The following is a 17,168-nucleotide window of genomic DNA, read 5'->3' as shown; positions in this document are numbered from 1 at the left end:
GTCTATCCTACACACCCTTAAGCAGTCCCCAAGATAGATATCATATTCACATACTCATATATATTCATGCCGACGTGTATATGGTACATGGTTCGGAGTACTTACTTGCTTACTGTACAGTGCAGGTGTACAACATATCCTGGATAGCAATGGCGGTACACAACATATCCTGGATAGTATTGACGGTACGTCGATGCGGTGGGATGCGATGAGATCTAATGCCCATAACATGGCACCAATCAACCAGCCCAAAATCGGATCTGATGGTATCGGATAGTAAGGCCGAGCCCCCTGCTCCTGCCCCAGCTCCTGCCCCTACCCCTGTCCCTGACCCTGGAAGGCAAGCAAGGACAAGGGCAAGGGCATGGGCCTCGACTGTTGTGTCAACCTAGATATTGATACTAGACTAGACTGGATGATCGTGGACTAATTACGGAGTACGGAGGACTTAGTACTGCTGTGTCACTCACATACTCTCACACTCACTCACACACTCGGCGTGGCGTGTGGTAACAATATCAATATCGCACGTGTGTAGGTAGTGACAAGGCCTCGGGTCAGATTGAGTCCAGTTCAGTTCACTTCAATTCAACTCGCCACTGAAACTAGATCGAGCGTTAGTCAGTCAGGTAAACATAACACCACACGCCCACACCTCACACCACACCACACACCCACCCACACCCACCCACACCACACCCACAACAAACAGCCAAAACCAAAAACTTTGCCTACAAACTCCTCGAGCGGAGGTTGTAGGTAAGTGAACCTGTTTTTTCAGGTTTTTCGAGATTGTATGAACTATTGTTGCTTGAATGATCGAATATCCTGGGGTACCACTTAAATCCGAAGTTGAACATGAGACTCTTTCTAAACGCTTAGTGCGCAACCCGTTTGTTGTCTCTTTTCTAAACCACTGCGCCGTCAGACCGGAGGAGGAGGACGAGGAGGGGTTTGGTGAATTGTGAAATGAAAGTGCGGCAGTATTAAATTATCAAGTGTCGAGTGTCAACAATCAGAAACCACGCCCCTTGTGTTGGAGCCTCGTGGCTGGGGGGAGCCAAGGCTATGAAGTTCTAGGTAGGTCACCAGGGTTATCAAGCAGTAGGGGGTCAGGTAACAGGATCGATCAATGCTGGACAGAACCCAACAGAAGGACAGAAGAGTGGCAAGCAGGCGAATGAATCTTCACAACTAATACCGCCATCTTTCACGGTACTCTCAAGGCGGGCAAGAGATGATGCCAGGAAGGAGGAATTACCTAATTACCTGTAGGGAGTAATATTGACCACCAAGGCTCGTCACCTGACTCGGCAAGAAAAGGGGAATCACGTGCCAACGCTATTCATATACTGGCAATAGCTTGCAGCCTGGCCTCACTAGTCTCACTCACCGCGACTCGTGTACCAGTGTAATTTACAGACGCAGACAGGTAGTAAAAAAAACTACTAAAAAAGATTGACATGAAAAATCGGTTGATTCCATTCTCTGGGCCTGGTTCCATACACCGGCCTCAAACTATCTCTGTTTGTTTATCTGGGAATCTTTCGTCCAGCCCAACCCAACGCCGTCGCCATCGCTCGCAAAATCAGACTTCCATCCTAATCATTCCATTACTCGTAAAGATCCATATTGCCCTCCCGGTCTTCGAGCTCGGCCACAGCATCGTCTTCATCCCACATCTCTTCATCTTCCATCTCACTGTCGGTGTGGTTCGGTATCACCACTACCTTTCCATCATCCAAGACCACATTGGCCGTCTCACCGTCCTTAATCGCGCCTCTGAGGAGGAGGATGGCAAGACGATTGAGGATTTCCTTCTCAATCAATCTCTGGAGAGGACGGGCTCCGTACGCCGGGGAATAACCGGCAGCGCCCAAGTAATCCTTAACCTCCTCATCGGCATGGATGGTGATCTTCTTCTCGTTGGCCTCCAACCGCTTCTGGATCTCGTGCAATCTCAGCTCGACAATCTTCCGGATCTCTCTCCTAGTGAGCCGGTTGAAGATGACGATCGAGCTGATTCTGTTCAAGAACTCGGGTAAGAAGTAGTTGCGGAGCGCATTCATCACCAGTTCCTTCGTGGTCGGGTCGATCTTGCCGTCCGGAGCATTCTGGCGCGACAGGTATTCGGCACCCAGATTGCTGGTCATGACCACGATACAATTCCTTGCATCCACCACACGACCTTGGCCGTCGGTGATTCTGCCATCGTCCATGAGCTGAAGTAAGACGGTGAGAACTTCCTTCGCCGCCTTCTCAACTTCATCGAACAGCAGGATGGAGAATGGTCGCCGTCGAAGTGCTTCGGTCAATTGACCACCAGCATCGTGGCCGACGTAGCCCGGTGGGGCACCGATCATCCTCGATAGCGAGTGCCGCTCCTGGTACTCTGACATATCGAACCGAATCATCGCTTTCGGGTCATCGAACAGGAATTCTGCCAGCGCCTTGGTCAACAGCGTCTTACCGGTACCAGAAGGACCGCAGAACAGGAAGCTAGGAGGTTGATTGGGGTTACTAAGCCCTGATCGCTGCAGTCTGATCGCGTTGGAGACCGCCTTGACCGCTTCCTTCTGGCCAACCACCACCTTCTGCAAGTATTGTTCCATGTGAAGGATCTTTTCCTTCTCCGAAGCGCGTAGTCTTTGGATCGGGATGCCGGTCTGCTTGGCCACAATAGACTGGATTTGTTCGGGACCGACAGCGTCTGTAGGTGTGGCATCGCCCATGTCGCCGACTCTGGCACGCGATTCGGCCTCTTCTTGAGCCCGAGCGTTCTCGAGTTGCTTGATCTTTGCCGTCACATCTGGAATGGCGTAGTAGGTCAAGTCGGAAGCGGTTTGGAGATCATTGGACCGCTCGGCCTCGTCTCGCTTGTTCTTGAGTTGGTCGAGTTTGATCTTGAGATCCTGGATCTCCTTCGATCGAGTCTTCTCACGTTCGTAGTGCTCCTTGAGAGGGGCTAGTTCTTCCTTGACGTTGGCTGCTTCACGCTTCGCCACCTCTAGCCGTTCGACTGAAGCGGGGTCTGTTTCCTTTTGGAGGGCGTGAATTTCAATTTCCAGCTGGCGGAGTTTGCGTTCGAGGTTGTCAAGCACTTCGGGTTGGGATTCTCGGATGACGCGCACATCTGCCGCGGCTTCATCAATAAGATCAACCGCAGAATCAGGGAGACGCCGTGAGGTGATGTATCGTGCGGCCAATTGTGCCGCCGCCACAATGGCACCATCGAGAATGGTCACACCGTGGTGGACTTCGTATCGCTCTTTCAGGCCACGGAGGATGGAAATGGTTTCTTGTACCGAAGGCTCCTTGACCAACACCTGCTGGAATCTTCGTTCGAAAGCAGCATCTTTCTCGATGTACTTCCGATACTCTGCTAGCGTGGTGGCGCCGATACAGTGCAGTTGACCCCGGGCCAACATGGGCTTGAGAAGATTTGCCGCGTCCATACCACCCTCACCACTGGCGCCCGCACCCATGAGGAGGTGGATTTCGTCCACGAACAAGACGATCATCTCGTGTGACTGCTCGATCTCTTTGAGCACGCCCTTCATCCTCTCTTCGAATTCACCCCGGTACTTGCTGCCAGCAACAAGGGATCCCACGTCAAGTGAGAGGAGTCGGCACGCGGCCAGGTTGGCGGGGACATCGGCATTGATGATTCGTTGTGCGAGACCTTCGATGACGGTGGTCTTACCCACACCGGGCTCACCGATCAGGACGGGGTTGTTCTTCGTCCGTCGTGACAGAATCCGAATCACCCGTCGAATCTCTTCTTCTCGTCCAATGACCGGATCGAGCTTGCCTTCTCGGGCGAGCTGGGTCATGTCGATGGTGAATTTCTTTAGGTTTTCATTCTCTTCCTCGGTATCGGCGGTTTTGGAGTCGACCCGCTTCGTTCCCCGGATCTGCTGGATGGCGCTCTCGATGAGTTTGTTGTTGGGGATATTGGCCTCCCGTAGACAGTCTTGGATCTTGACGTCCTGGACCAGGGCGACAATCAAATGGTCAATGGCCACGAAACTGTCCTTTTGCGTCTTTTGCAGTTCCGTAGCCGATCTGATTACCTTGGCCAGTGCCGGCGACATGGTGATGTGCTCTGGTGGGGGATCTTGACTGGGTAACCGCACCAGGGCCTTCTTGAGTGCTCTGTCGAGGAGTTGAGTGTCGCCATGGGCTCTCTCTATCACTTGCCGAAAGAGGGGAGCCGAGGCATGGGTTTGTGAGGCATTGGCCGTCGTCTGTTGGTCCTTGGACTCATCTGGGGAGGGATCAAACAACGCAACTGCAAGATGAACGGGGAGGATCTGAGAATGAGCGTATTGTTCTGCAAGGTTTGCAGCGTCTGTCAGCGCCTTGGCGCTTCTATCAGTAAACTGCGGCCCGCCTGAAGCCATAGCTTAATGAAGTTTGAAAGGTATAATGAGTTTTGTTTCGTTTGTTTCAGTTTGAGGGAGAGAGGAGAGAACTGGGAACAGGCGGTGGTGAGTGTGGTGCTTCTTGTACTGGGCCAGCGGGCGGAAGTTGCGCGGAAGGCTATGACATCGTACCTTCCAGAAGCAGCCAGCGCGGGCTTGGCGGGCCTCGAATGGCCGGGAGGCTTCACGCATCAACTGATGCTGCCCGATCTGAAGCTGCGAGATGTGGCTCGCTTGGGGCAGATGCTGTCACGCACTTTCGCTCACCTCATTCTCACGACTCTAGTACTGACTCGCATCATCCGAGCCTGAACCCACACCTGCCCTTCCCTGTTCTTCCGGCCAAAGAAAGAACCATCTCTGCAAAGATGCCTCCAATGCCCGCTTCTGCGCAGCGGCGTGGTCCGACCTGGATCGACAAATGTAATTCTCTCACTTTCTCCATGCACGTCGTGGTCTGCCGAGACTAATAGGCTACAGTGAAGATGGGCATGCTCATGGGTGGAAGTCAGTCGAACGTAATGATACCATAGAGGATATGGAAGCTAATGGAAATGCCAGCTGTCGGAGGAATCATGGGCTTCATTTATGGTTTGTCCCAAATGCAGGAGCAGGAACCTCGCACACACACCAAGCTGACCTTCCACTCCAGGAACCGTGACGGTCTTTCAATATGGCGCAGGCCAGGCAGGGGTAACGCGAACCCTGGGGAAATACATGCTTGGATCGGGCGCAACCTTCAGGTACGCCGCCTCCTCGCCTGGGGTCTGCCCCAGATTACAGGACTGGCTAATTAATTGCATCTGCAGTGTCTTCATGGGTATAGGTAGCCTTATTCGCACCGACTCTCCTCAAATGGCCTCGTCAGCATGGGCACGATCACACTACCCTCCTCTTGTTCATCCACGACGTGACCGCCCTCAACTTCAGCGATAGTTAATCGACTCTGTGTTATCTCGGGAAAGAGGACGTCTCGCAGCTTGAATGTACATATACCATTTTGGGAACTGGAAAAGCTGAGTGCGACATGAGCGATACCCATGGACATGTAATGTGAATACACAAAATTCTGCCAACGATATCGATTGTTGAGCAGATGCTGGACAGAACGCTGGTTCTGCACTGCGTGAGATACAATTGACCCAGTCCCCAGGCACTGGCGCAAGGCGAGAATAGTGCAAGGTCGACATCGCGGGGTCGCCGATTTGATTTGCAAAAAGCCACAGTTGTCGCAGGTTCGGAGACAAGCTATGTCTTTGTTTTTCATTCCCTCAGCCGCCACCACTGAGGTCGCCTGGAATCCGATCGATCACCGAGACTTTGACAGCTCCCCACTCACTGCCTACGAGGATCAGCCTGTCTGATTGTCGACTGGAGGTGTAATGAATTGCTTTCAACGTTACCAAAGAGCCATGTGGAACGTGAGAACAGAACAGTTTCAGTATTGGTACACCGCTACTTGAACCACCGTGAATATTATAATCCAGCCTTTGAGCCAATCTAGAGCGACTGCGCCAAAGCGCCCGGATCCCTACTAGCATCGTACATGTCTCGACTTCTTCCGACCGCACATTCCCAACTACCGTCCCCTGGGCTTGGTGAGTCTGGGGTGGTCGTGGTGTCTTCCCATCCGCCTGCTGATAACTTGTATGCTGGCATCCACACACATAATCTTGCCGTGCGTGGTTGTATTCTCTGTCATCGAGAACCTGGAACATTCAGGGCCGGGTGCGTGCCATGGCTGAACCCGTTGACGAGGCCACTGTGTTGCCATCTTGAATAATCGGGTGTGGAAGCCTTCTCATCTGAGAAGACAGTCTTGAATCTCTCAGAAATGCAGGCCAAACAACAAAGGCCGCATCTCCCCTCAACATAGGTCTTCAGGGGCAGGAAACGCTTAGTCGCTAAACAGTTATGTACCGTCTATGCATGCTTCATCCGGATATCAGCACCCAAAGCAGGAAGAAAATCTGTAATGGTTAGCGACGTCGGGACCGAGAACGTTGGAAGCCTGTTCGACTTACCATGAGCACGCCAAACATTTTTGCCACAAGCCATCGGTTTCCTTGCACACGATTCCAATACTTCAACAGCTCCCGCTGCGCCCCTTGAACATTGTCCACCACGTCCTCGGTGTTGGCATCTATCCGTTGCAGCATTTCTCCTTGTTCCGAGACCATGCTCGCAAGCTGACCAAAAATACTTCCGAGTTCATTTATCGTCCGCTCAATGGCTTCAATGGCCTGTCCGCGCTCTTGAATATACGTGTTTGTGGGTTGCGCCTCTTCCATGAGCAACAACTGGTGATCCGAAAGCCCACCGTTCCTCATTAGAGTAGATGTGTTGGACGGCTCTAGCGTCAGCAAATCGTTTGAGGATGCCTGCGGGGTCTTTTGACGACCGGCAGCGTTCTGATATAGTGGTGACTCTGATCGCGAGTCGTCGAGATGGGTTTGTGAGCGCGCGGAGACGGAGGATACGAAGTTCTCCGTCCTTGACCTTGAAGCTTGGATGTTTTTCGTCCGGACTTCTAAGACATCTTTAAAGTTGGCAGCCACATCGGTGACTTTATTTTGTAGCATCAACACGACATTCTTGTGGTGTTGGCCTTCCTGGTCTGCGGATCGAGGCTGGAAAGCAGTCGGATGTTGTGACTGCGTAAGGTGTTGCAGTGCTGAGATCTGAGAATTGAGGTTGGCTAGGTCTTGTTTGATCACATATGTGAGCTCCGAGATCTCCACAGGCCGGTCGTCAAATATAGCCTTTCTCCGAGCGACTGTCTTTGGATTAGCAGTGTTCAGCTTCCAGCATTGACGGGCACCATCCGGGTTTTACATACGCTGCGCCAGTCTCTCCAATTTTCCCATGGTGGCCGTGATGCCACGACTGATTTGGGCGGCATTGCGCGCGAACTCTGATCTTGCACCCTTGGAAGGGCCGTGGGGAGCGCCATTGGCTTCATTCTTTTGTGCTTCTGTTAGGAGAGATTGTCGTTGAGGACCTCCTTTTGTGGCGGACTGTCGCTTTTGAACCTGAGTGAGGATTGCGCGGAACTCGTTCGTTCGATCTTGTATGGTATGGGAAACCATGATGACGGATCAGATCTAAACCTGCCACGATCAGGTGGCCAGCTCAGAGGTTGGGTGAAAGCCGTGAAGGCGCGGCGGGATTCGAAGTCAGGGCCGAGTTGGCAGAGCGGTCATCCTTGCGCAGTTGTAACAAAGACAGGGACGGCAATGCTAAAGTGAAGTAGAATGCTGATTAACACAGACAGGCGAAGTTAAATCTGCCAACGAATTTACTGGCGTTACGGAAGGTATGTACAAGGAGCGGATATGAAGGGAGTGAACAGAAGAACCATCCTGGCGCAACCGCAGCCGAGATCAATAGCGTCGTCCACTGTATCGCCAGTTGGCCAGCCGCCACTCCAGCTCATATTGTCCACCGTAGTACGGCGGGTACCTGGAACCTAGCCCCTGGTAGGTTTGTGGCGCAGCACACTCCGGTGACGCATGAGGCGCAGTGGCGTACTCCGTGCTCCGTATCCCAACTCTCCAATTCCTGCCCTGGTTTGGAGTTTGCACCGCATTCAAGTTGTGCACACGCGGCTGCGCTCATACCTCACCCGCCCTCCCTCGTGCTTGCGCATCCCCTTCATCCTTCACTCATCTCATTGCATTGTCTTGCTCTTTGAGATTCAGTCGAGCCTTGCCTACTAGTCTAGCCCGTGGCGTTTCTGAAAAGTGCTGTGTCTGATTTCTGTTTCGCCTGCGCGCTGTACACTTGGCCGCGCCGCTGCGGTTGAACACTTTGCGCAATGTTCGGCCTTGCATTGTGATGAAAATACCACCTTCCTCTTTGAACGCGTCACTCTAGGCAATAGTCCTAGACGATCGATCGGCAAGCCCTCTCGCAGATGGCGGCGCCCAATTCATTCTCGGCATACAAGACCAACGTTGGCAGGTCGGTTACTAAGAAATGGCGAGAGGCGAATCAAATCAGTTATGACGGGGACGACTGGGGAGACGACGATGAGGCTGACGAGCCGGCCGCCGGATCTGCAGAGGGCGGTGGTTACCCACGCTGGGGTCCTCAACCCAATGTCTACCCTTCGAATCGAAGCGTGACAAACCCTTCACCCTCTCGCATTGGTGGAAGAACCTCTTTTGACCGCGGCGACGATCGAAGAGCCTTCTCCTCTTCCGCGGGCTTCGACTCGGCCTACCCTACCACTCAGCGATCGCCTTTCCCTGAACTTCAAGATGACTTCGAGCCGCCGTCCCCAAACTTTCGAGACCAACCACCTCTGCGTGTCAATACAACACCCCAGGGTTCAATGTCTCCAGGCAACTTTCGCCCCGGTTCAAGAGGTAGACAATATCCCTCTCATGATGCTCCGGTGCCTATGCCAGGTGGCTTCCCTCAGCAGAGGAGATCTGGCTCAAGCAATCGTCCTCCTCCCGGGGATATATTCCAGCGGCATGAAAGCCCGATGCGTCCTGACAGTCGTGGGTCAAGCACATCAGCCAGGCAGTTCCCTCCTCGCAAGACAAGTTTGAGTCAGCAACGGTCGCCGCAGATGGACTTCATGCAACGCGTCGATACGGTTCCTCCTACTCAACCTTCGGAAATCAGCAATAACAACGAAGACAAACCTATACCGGTCTTTGTCCGGCCCTCAGACATTTACAAACGTATGCCGCAAGAGATGGAGAAGGCACGCAAGTCGCAGGAGTCATCCCGACCCAGCATCGATTCCATCAGTGGTCGAGTCAGAGAGCGCTCAGTTGGTGCTGGCTCAACATCTTCTGATCCAAGAGACATCACTAACGCCATATCCCAGCCCGTAGATGATGCTGACTCTACGCGGCGACTTAAGCCAACTCTAGACCCTGTTCCAGAGCGCAAAAGCGAGTACGGGTTCGACAATATTCTCCAAGCCTCTGGTGCTCCTAATCCGTCGACAGAGCCAGCGAACGGTGAGGGGACTGCGAGTGTCTCCAGACACCCAACTACGTCTTCTTCTATCTACACCGATCGTCCAGATCCCGTTTCAGCCACATCCATCTCTCGCAATGTCTCGCTTAGCGATACTCTCCCAGAAGCCGACCCCCAGCCACCCTCGCCAGTTCGTCCAAGCTTTGCGCTGCCGGCGATTGGCAGATTGTCGGGATTTGGCATGGATTTTGGCGCCTCGACACTGCCGGTTGAGAACGCGAGTCACCAGTCACCGGTGCAGCGAGAAGCTCCTACATCAGGACAGCACGAGTCCATCGGCGAGAAGGCAAAGATGGAATCAGACATACAAGGCCTGCAGCACCAGCCTTCCTTTGGTTACCGATCGATTGTGCAACAGGCATTCCATGAAAGTGAGAATCAAGGGGCCCTTTCTCCGGTCTCCGCGTCCGACACCGTCGATAGGTCGAACAGCGCTTCGACTTCAGACATTAGCCCTGTCATTGCTCGCCAGTCTGCACATCCAGCGATTCCGGAAGAACCTTTGCGCTCTGAGTCGCGACCAACATCAGCCTCCACATTGCGGCCGAATGAGGCGCAAAAAGTGGAGGATGAGGATTTCCCTGCCCCTACCCCAATTCGTACGGGATATCGAAGGAGCGTCACTCCTCCAAGCCGGGACAATAACCCCGCAAAGAGGCCTGTCAGTCTAGAGGCGCCTGTAGACGCACAACCTCAGCATGGCGCTATAGTCTCCGAGCAGGAGGTAGAGCAGGCCGTTGAGATCCCAGCCCATGGAAGAGCACCTGAAGACAAGGCTCTGCCTGCGGAGCCCACCACGGACTCTATTGATCAGACCCAATCATCCGAAGCCAGCATACCATCTTCTGAAAATATAAGGTCGGAAGTGGAACAGGAATGGCAAGCACACAAGGACCAAACTAATGCTCAGCATGATTTCCAGGACAGCGGTGAGACAGTACCGGATTTAACCTTACCCACCAAACGCTCCGAAACCCCTGCAAAGGGTACCGTGCGGGATCTGGCTGGCAAACTAGAATCGCTATCAGGAAGGTCTACTCCGAGCAATATCCAGGCCAGCTCCCCCCCAACAGAGCAAGGTCGTCCGCCACTACAAGCACGACTGGAGACTTTTCGTCCATCTATTCCTGGAGGCTGGCAATCGTTCACCTCGAATACAGGGTCAGCAATTCCCCCATCCACAAGCACGCCTCTTCAGCAATCATCCGATTCTCTTGTAGTGCAACCTCGGCCGCCGTTTGCATCTGCACATGGAGAAAGTTCCGAGAGCATACCTACCGCAAAAGCACCTGTGAATGCTGCATCTGAACCTGATAGCCTCACGCAAAGGGCCTTTGCTGCTGCTGCTTCCGCGGGAAGTGCTCTCGCTGAATCATTCAGTGGGCAGCGCCCGGTTGAGGATGTGGAGACATCCCGGGAAGCATCGGACGACTCAAGTGAAAATGAGTGGGATGCTTCGAGCACATCTAGCAAACAAGACTCGGACCCAGTGAACTTCGACCGTCAACCACTAGATCGAAGTCAAAGCCGGAATCTCGAAGATGTTGGTGGAGCTTCCATAGCTTCGGGACCAGCTGGCCAGGATCCCTCTCCATTGGAGTCGGCATCTCTGACACCCTCGAATGCGGATTACCCGGAGGCAGATGAGGCCCAGTCGAACACTGATTCTTATTTCCCGGCGCCCCTACGGACGGCGAGAATGAGTGCTTCAGTATCGCGCCCACCAATCCCCGAGGTCTCGGTACCGGCGACATCCACTTCAGAGAGCGACAATGAGCGACTGCAGGTCGAAATCGAAAAGAGCTTGACCCCTAAATCCTCAAGATTGGGTGACGTAAACGAAGTTCAAACGGATCAAGTTGAGAGGAACATTCCAGCTGAGGAGATCACACCCCTATCGGAAGCAGGGATTTACTCTGCGAAGCCTTGGTCTGAGACCCGCGATCTGACTCTGCAAGAGTCTGCCAAAATACCCGACAGAGAAACCGGTCTGGCTAGCACTGTCCAAGCACCACCGCCAGTTGATGCACAAGGGCCATCCACAGTTGGCCGGCCGTTCCTGCAACAGCGGTTCTCTTGGGAGACGCAGGCCGAACAAGAGCCCTCGACGCCGAAACAGACGAGTCCACCGTCGACTAGCTCCCCTGATACCATCCGAGCCGCCATTCAATCAGAGCCCGTACCCATCGAGACCTCTCAACCAGAGGCGGACCTGCGTCGGGGTATTGACCCGGAGAGCAATACTCCAGAACAGCCAACTTTCCCTCCAGAGCCCGCACCTTTGAGGACTGATGGATCGGCGATTCAAGCCTCGTCGCACTCGCAACCTGAGCTCGCCCCTTTTCGCGCGATCATGAAACTCGGTACTCCGCAAGAAAGAATTCGCGCTTTTGACGAAGCCAGGGATGTACTTGCTCGCCCGGACGGCGAGTTGCAAGAATGGTTGCTTTCCTTGAGGACTAGCGAGCACTCGGAGCTGTATGCCATGAACGGGCGCATCTCTCAAGACACGACAGAAACCACAAATGCCTACAAGCCATCTCCCCGGCGAATATTCACGGATTCAACTGGAGCAAGACATATGCAAGAAGATGGAAAGAAGCTGATGGCGGCGGCAGGAAGGTTTGGCGGGAAAGCAGGAATCGCGGCCAAGGGCCTCTTTGCGAAAGGAAAGGAGAAGATGCGGCATGCGAGTTCTGGTGAAAAGGTAGTGCATTGATCTTTTCCTTCTTATTCATGCTCGGTGATGGCCATCGTTTCTCTCTGTTGAGATGACAGGTGGTGGCTACGGTGGCTGTTTCTTGTTGGTCTTGGTCGATATCCGGCATCTGGACCTGGTACCCGTCCGACCACATCCTCGTTCCTCATCAACTTCAAATAGTAATGAATGGAAACAAACCATCTTTCACCACGTCTGTTCTTTGTGCTCAGGTTCTCGGTTGACGTTTGTTTAGGGATTCCTGAGCAACCGACACAAGTCGACGGGCCCCGAACCCGAAGACGCCCCTGCTCCCTCTCAGGCGCGAGATTCCACATTCCTAGAAGACCCGCCTCGAATTCCACTCAGCATCTCCCCAGACTCTGCGTCCGATTGGTTCTCACGACCAGAATTCCAGAGGTCGCAGACCAGCGAGGTTCACAGCCCGGTGCCACCCGCAGGAAGTTCCTCGTCGACAGCATCTATCGATCGAGACGCAAGCGAGGCCCAGCATCCAGGGGAGGTAGAGGAAGATATTCCTGGCGATGGGCCTACTGTGGCCGTGGTACCACCCGCAGTGCCTTCGAGCACGTCAATCTCAGCTCTTGACAGCGAGCATTCTGAGGATGCTGGGGTCCCAAGCCGCTCCATCAGTCAAGTGACGAAGCGGACAGCTGAAGAGTCTCCGATTGAATCAGCCCAGCAAGAGAACGCAGAACAGGCCACAGAGGTAGAGCCTGCACTGGTCCTCCCCCAGAACGTCGCTGATACACAGAACCACGGGGAGGTGAATACTCTAGCTGCCCCCAACCCGTTGATGACTCGTCCCGGCGGGTTCGGCGATAGAAGTCTGGACGTGCCTCATGATCGACGGCATTCTATGATATCGGAGGTTTCTAGCGTCAGCCCGAGTCTGGGGCCAGATTCTATCCAGCTACATCGGAGTCACAGCATATCGCCAGCGGATGAATCCTCCAGGATCTCTGAACCGAAGCAGCTCGAGGATACTCAAGCGTTGGGTCAAGAATCGGAGAGCACCAATATTGGCGGCGTCACGCAACCTATTCCGCCTCCTCTGGAAGGACTGGCCCCAGAGGGCGGCGAAGGGAATGTCGAGGTGGCCAAGGGACAGCCGACCAGCGAGGCTGAACCTCATAAACGGCCACAGGAGCAAAGCCGGTATGACAATTCTCCGCGCCGACCGTTCTCTTTTGTTGGACTCGAAGGGATTGGCGAAATCCATCGATCACTAGAGGCCGGTCACGATCCAGGCCGAGTTTCTACTCAACCGTTGAGTCCTATCAGTCAAACAATCAGCAGCCCATCTCTCGGCAAGGAAATGTCCGAGGTCAGTGTGGAGGACGTCCTGGACTCTGCGAACGCCGACGCCGCTGGTCAAAGGCAGTCTCGATCGTATTCTAGACCTTTTGGCGCGGATCCCAACATCAAACACCATCCTCATCCAGCCGAGTCTGAACAAGCAGCAATAGACAGAAGGCATATGTACTCCACCGAGAATCCCTTACCCAGCGCCAGACGGCTGCAAAACGAGGCTGAGCGTCTACGTCGGCCACGCGAGCAGCATTACCACAACAGTGCACCGCAGCCGCCGCCGCCGCCGCAGCCACAAGTGGCGGCCGAACCAGAGTTTCGGATTCCCGGACCGTATGTTCAGGAATACCGATCGCCAAAGCACATCTCAGCGCCCAAAACAGCTCGAAGTCAGACGCAAATCCAGGCCAGTGGAGAGCCCTTACCAAGCGCTTCGAGAACTCACCGATACAGTGCGCAGGCTTCTTCACAGTCCCAAAGACCGATTAGCACTGGTTATACTGGCTCCGAGCCCGTCGCGTCTCAATTCTATCGAGGGCAGACAGATCCGAGGCCCAGCTTTGATGCCCAAGACCGATACCCCGACATGAAGCCGCAAATCACGCAGCACGAGGAGGTCATTCCACCTCAGCGGCAGTCGATGGGGCCTCCGCCGGTGCCAGACCAACAGCTGGCGATGCCATCTGCCACCGACCGTCCAAAAAGGGGTGTTTTTGGAGGACTTTTCGGGCTGGGCGGTGGCAAGTCGCGCTCAAAATTGCAGAAGCTTGATCGCGGCGAGATTGTTGATAGCCGCGGCGCCCACGGCCATGATAAAGAGAAACGTAACAGTCTGTTCCGGCGACATAGCCGACACGACAGCATCTCCTCACAACAAAGCAGCCAGTACGGGGGTGCTGATCAGGTTGGTCAGCTCCCACGGACAAAGCTCCAGTCTCATGCTGCCAACCGGCAATCGAGGGAACTGTTGAGGACTCCAACGCCGGAGCCGCAGCCGTCAGAGGTGAAGAAGAAGAGGTTCTCCGGCCTTGGGAATCGACTTTTCAAGACTGGTGGCGGCTCCAGGGCATCCACCGTGCCGACGCCAGCAACGCAAGATGCATCGGTGCCTGCTGGCGGACAGTTGGGCCCCCAGTCATCTCAAGCAGTCATGTCTCCGCAGACGTATGACAGTGGCCCCGGACGGTATTACACTCCAGAGTCAGGACAATGGCATCATGGCGGGCCTGATTCTCGGCACAGCCTCTCCCAGCAGCAACAGCAACAGCAGCAGCAGCAGCAGCAGCAACGACAAGGTCAGCAATCTCCAAGATTTGCCTCTCCGTATCAGCATCAAACACGCCCAGTCAGCTATCCTTACCCCACGGAAGAGCCTCCAGACTTGCGGGGACAACGCCCAATAACAAGATCTATCCCGTCCACCAACATGTCCCCGTATGGTGATGTGGAACAACGGCGTCCTTCTGATCTCCGCATCGACACGGGCGATCGTAACCGCCGTTTCTCCGGCCTGCCTGCCACAGCGCCTGCGCAGATCTATCCTGCGGAAAACGATCCCAGATCAAGCCCTGGAGTCTTTGATACGGTGAGTCGTGCCAGCGCCAGAGGCAGCCCGGTGGCCCATCAAGCACGGTCTACTCAACCACAGCACCGCGCCCACGTGCTCGACTTGCATAAGCGATCCCGTTCGCCTCGAATCGGTAGGAGAGGTTCCGATGAGTTCGATTCAGCGAAAGATTCGACTTCCAATACGGGTTCGAGGCTTGTTGGCCAGCTGGGCACGTTCAGTTCTAAGAAAATCAGCCCGGTCGGCGGCATTCCGCGGTCCGATGACGATCAAGAACGGCCCTATGCGATCAACGTTCCTGGCTTGGATATCGACGACGGCGGCGGCGACCATGACAACGACCGCGGTCGCACCGGGGTTTCCTACAAGGGCGGCAGGTCTGCGGAACGCAGTGAAAAGTCTGTGAGTGTCGAGTCCAGCAATGGCGGTCAACATGGCCGGGTCGCTGCGCAGGGGTCTGGTGGTGGTGGTGGTGGTGGTGGCTTGTTGGAGAGAAATGTCAGCGTCCTTGAAGGAGCACAGCCCACCAACCCAGCAGATCACCGGCGCAGCAGCGCGCGAGACGTCAATTCAGGGGGCTTCATTGCCGAACTACCCGGGTCGAGAGCCGAAGGGTACGAGTCAGAAGAGGAGATTCCTATGAGCGCCACGGCGTATCCGGGGCAAGAGTGGGTGCCGATCATTGTGGGTGATGACAGATGGGATGATTGAGAAGAGAGATGTTTGGGTAGTGGGTGTTGAGGGTGTGAGCCGAGCCGAACAGGACCGGGATGCCTTCGTTCTTTTACCATGGCAATGTATGGCTTGGGATCGGATGTGATCGGATGTGATCTCATCTGATTTGTTAGGGGGTGGGAGAGGAAGGGGTTCTCACCTGGGGTTTTATTTCCGTTTCTGGATTTCTCACCACGCCCAAGGATGTTACACCCTATATTATGTTGAGCGTTGAGCGTTCAGCGTTCCGCGTTCCGCACTGACTGACCGGTTGGGGATTTCGAAGTGCCATGTTTTCATCATGTAATATCTATCCCTTACGGCCGAAGTTGGGTTTTATTGTCTTTATTGTCTTGTCCATAGTGACGGCGATCATGGACACACGCAAGTTCCAGTTGTTCCGCTCGGGCAGACCAGGTCTGTCTGCTTCCAGGCGAGGGTTAAAAGTTGGGTTGGTGGTTGGTATTTCGAGTCGATATGAATCTTAATTTGGGTCTGAATCTGAAACTGAATTTGAAATTGCAGTACAAGTACAAGTATAAATCTGAATCCGAATCGAGTCCAGAAGATATCAGGGATCAGGAAAGGGATGGGGATGGGGATGGGGATGGGGATGGGAGAAAAACATTAATTGTCCTTCTCGTCTTGTATATGATATGATATGGCATAACATGATACATGATCGATCGATCGATTGATTGACTATACTGTACTGTACTTTACGGATAAGGTAGTTGTCAATCGTCACCGGCACCTCTACTATCAGGACCTACCTGTAGTAATTAGGTGACTGGGAAGTAATTGACCAGATAGATGTCTAATAAGTATATGCACATCAAGTATAAACACCAAGTTCGCGTGCTTTCCTATACAAGAAACAACAACAAAAAACGGGAATTATAAATAGTCACTGTTTCATGTTTGTTTGGTGTTTTCATTCCACTTCTCCTGAGAACCAGTCTCTAGGCTTTGCTATACTATACTATACTGCTATACGATGCTGCCGGCCATCGAGGCTGGATTGGATGGATACATGACAAAAACCAAAACAGAAAACCAGAACAGAAAACCAAAACAGAAAAGCAAAGCGACAAAGCGACAAAGCCGGTTCAACCAAAAAGACGAAAATGGCCAAGGTGTGGCCGCATACCCAAGGAAGGGTGTTGGTATTGGTGTGGTGTGGAAACAGTTTGCGCCAGTGCCGGCCTGGGCGGTTCTTGAACGTGAGCGTCAGCGTGGACGTGGACGTGATGAAACGAGTGTCGTTGTGGTGTTGTTGAGGTGTGGGCCCCTTGCGATTCGAGTCCATGAGTCCAGCTCGGCGGGTGTCGAAGTGGAAGTGGAATGCCGCTGTTGTTGTTGTTTGTATTGGGGGTCTCGTTTCCCGAAAATCAGCCACCAGGGCTTGGTCGGCGCTGCTTGCCGTGTGGTCTTT

The 17,168-nt window shown here is 53.8% G+C and overlaps 4 protein-coding genes across 4 annotated transcripts; 2 read left to right on the top strand and 2 right to left on the bottom strand.

Moving 5' to 3' along the window:
• Positions 1-1,613: 1,613 nt before the first annotated feature.
• A1O3_03111 (hsp98-like protein) lies at positions 1,614-4,403 on the bottom strand (the record flags this gene model as incomplete). The annotated part of the gene is made up of 1 exon (XM_007733250.1): positions 1,614-4,403. The coding sequence occupies one exon, from the start codon at positions 4,401-4,403 to the stop codon at positions 1,614-1,616; it is 2,790 nt and encodes a 929-aa protein (XP_007731440.1).
• A 389-nt stretch (positions 4,404-4,792) lies between these two features.
• A1O3_03110 (uncharacterized protein) lies at positions 4,793-5,788 on the top strand (the record flags this gene model as incomplete). The annotated part of the gene is made up of 5 exons (XM_007733249.1): positions 4,793-4,847; positions 4,905-4,931; positions 4,986-5,015; positions 5,077-5,167; positions 5,578-5,788. The coding sequence occupies 5 exons, from the start codon at positions 4,793-4,795 to the stop codon at positions 5,786-5,788; spliced, it is 414 nt and encodes a 137-aa protein (XP_007731439.1).
• Positions 5,789-6,358: 570 nt separating this feature from the next.
• On the bottom strand, positions 6,359-7,513 carry A1O3_03109 (syntaxin 5; the record flags this gene model as incomplete). Its single annotated transcript, XM_007733248.1, has 3 exons — positions 6,359-6,394; positions 6,449-7,200; positions 7,264-7,513. 3 exons carry the CDS (start codon positions 7,511-7,513, stop codon positions 6,359-6,361), a joined length of 1,038 nt encoding a protein of 345 aa, XP_007731438.1.
• Positions 7,514-8,340: 827 nt separating this feature from the next.
• A1O3_03108 (uncharacterized protein) lies at positions 8,341-15,730 on the top strand (the record flags this gene model as incomplete). Its single annotated transcript, XM_007733247.1, has 2 exons — positions 8,341-12,129; positions 12,377-15,730. 2 exons carry the CDS (start codon positions 8,341-8,343, stop codon positions 15,728-15,730), a joined length of 7,143 nt encoding a protein of 2,380 aa, XP_007731437.1.
• Positions 15,731-17,168: the final 1,438 nt, after the last annotated feature.

Source organism: Capronia epimyces, assembly GCF_000585565.1.
Source record: "Capronia epimyces CBS 606.96 chromosome Unknown aczIQ-supercont1.2, whole genome shotgun sequence".
In the NCBI taxonomy this organism is placed as follows: domain Eukaryota; kingdom Fungi; phylum Ascomycota; class Eurotiomycetes; order Chaetothyriales; family Herpotrichiellaceae; genus Capronia; species Capronia epimyces.
Note: the sequence above shows the minus strand (reverse complement) of the source record. Positions and strands in the feature narration are given on the sequence as shown.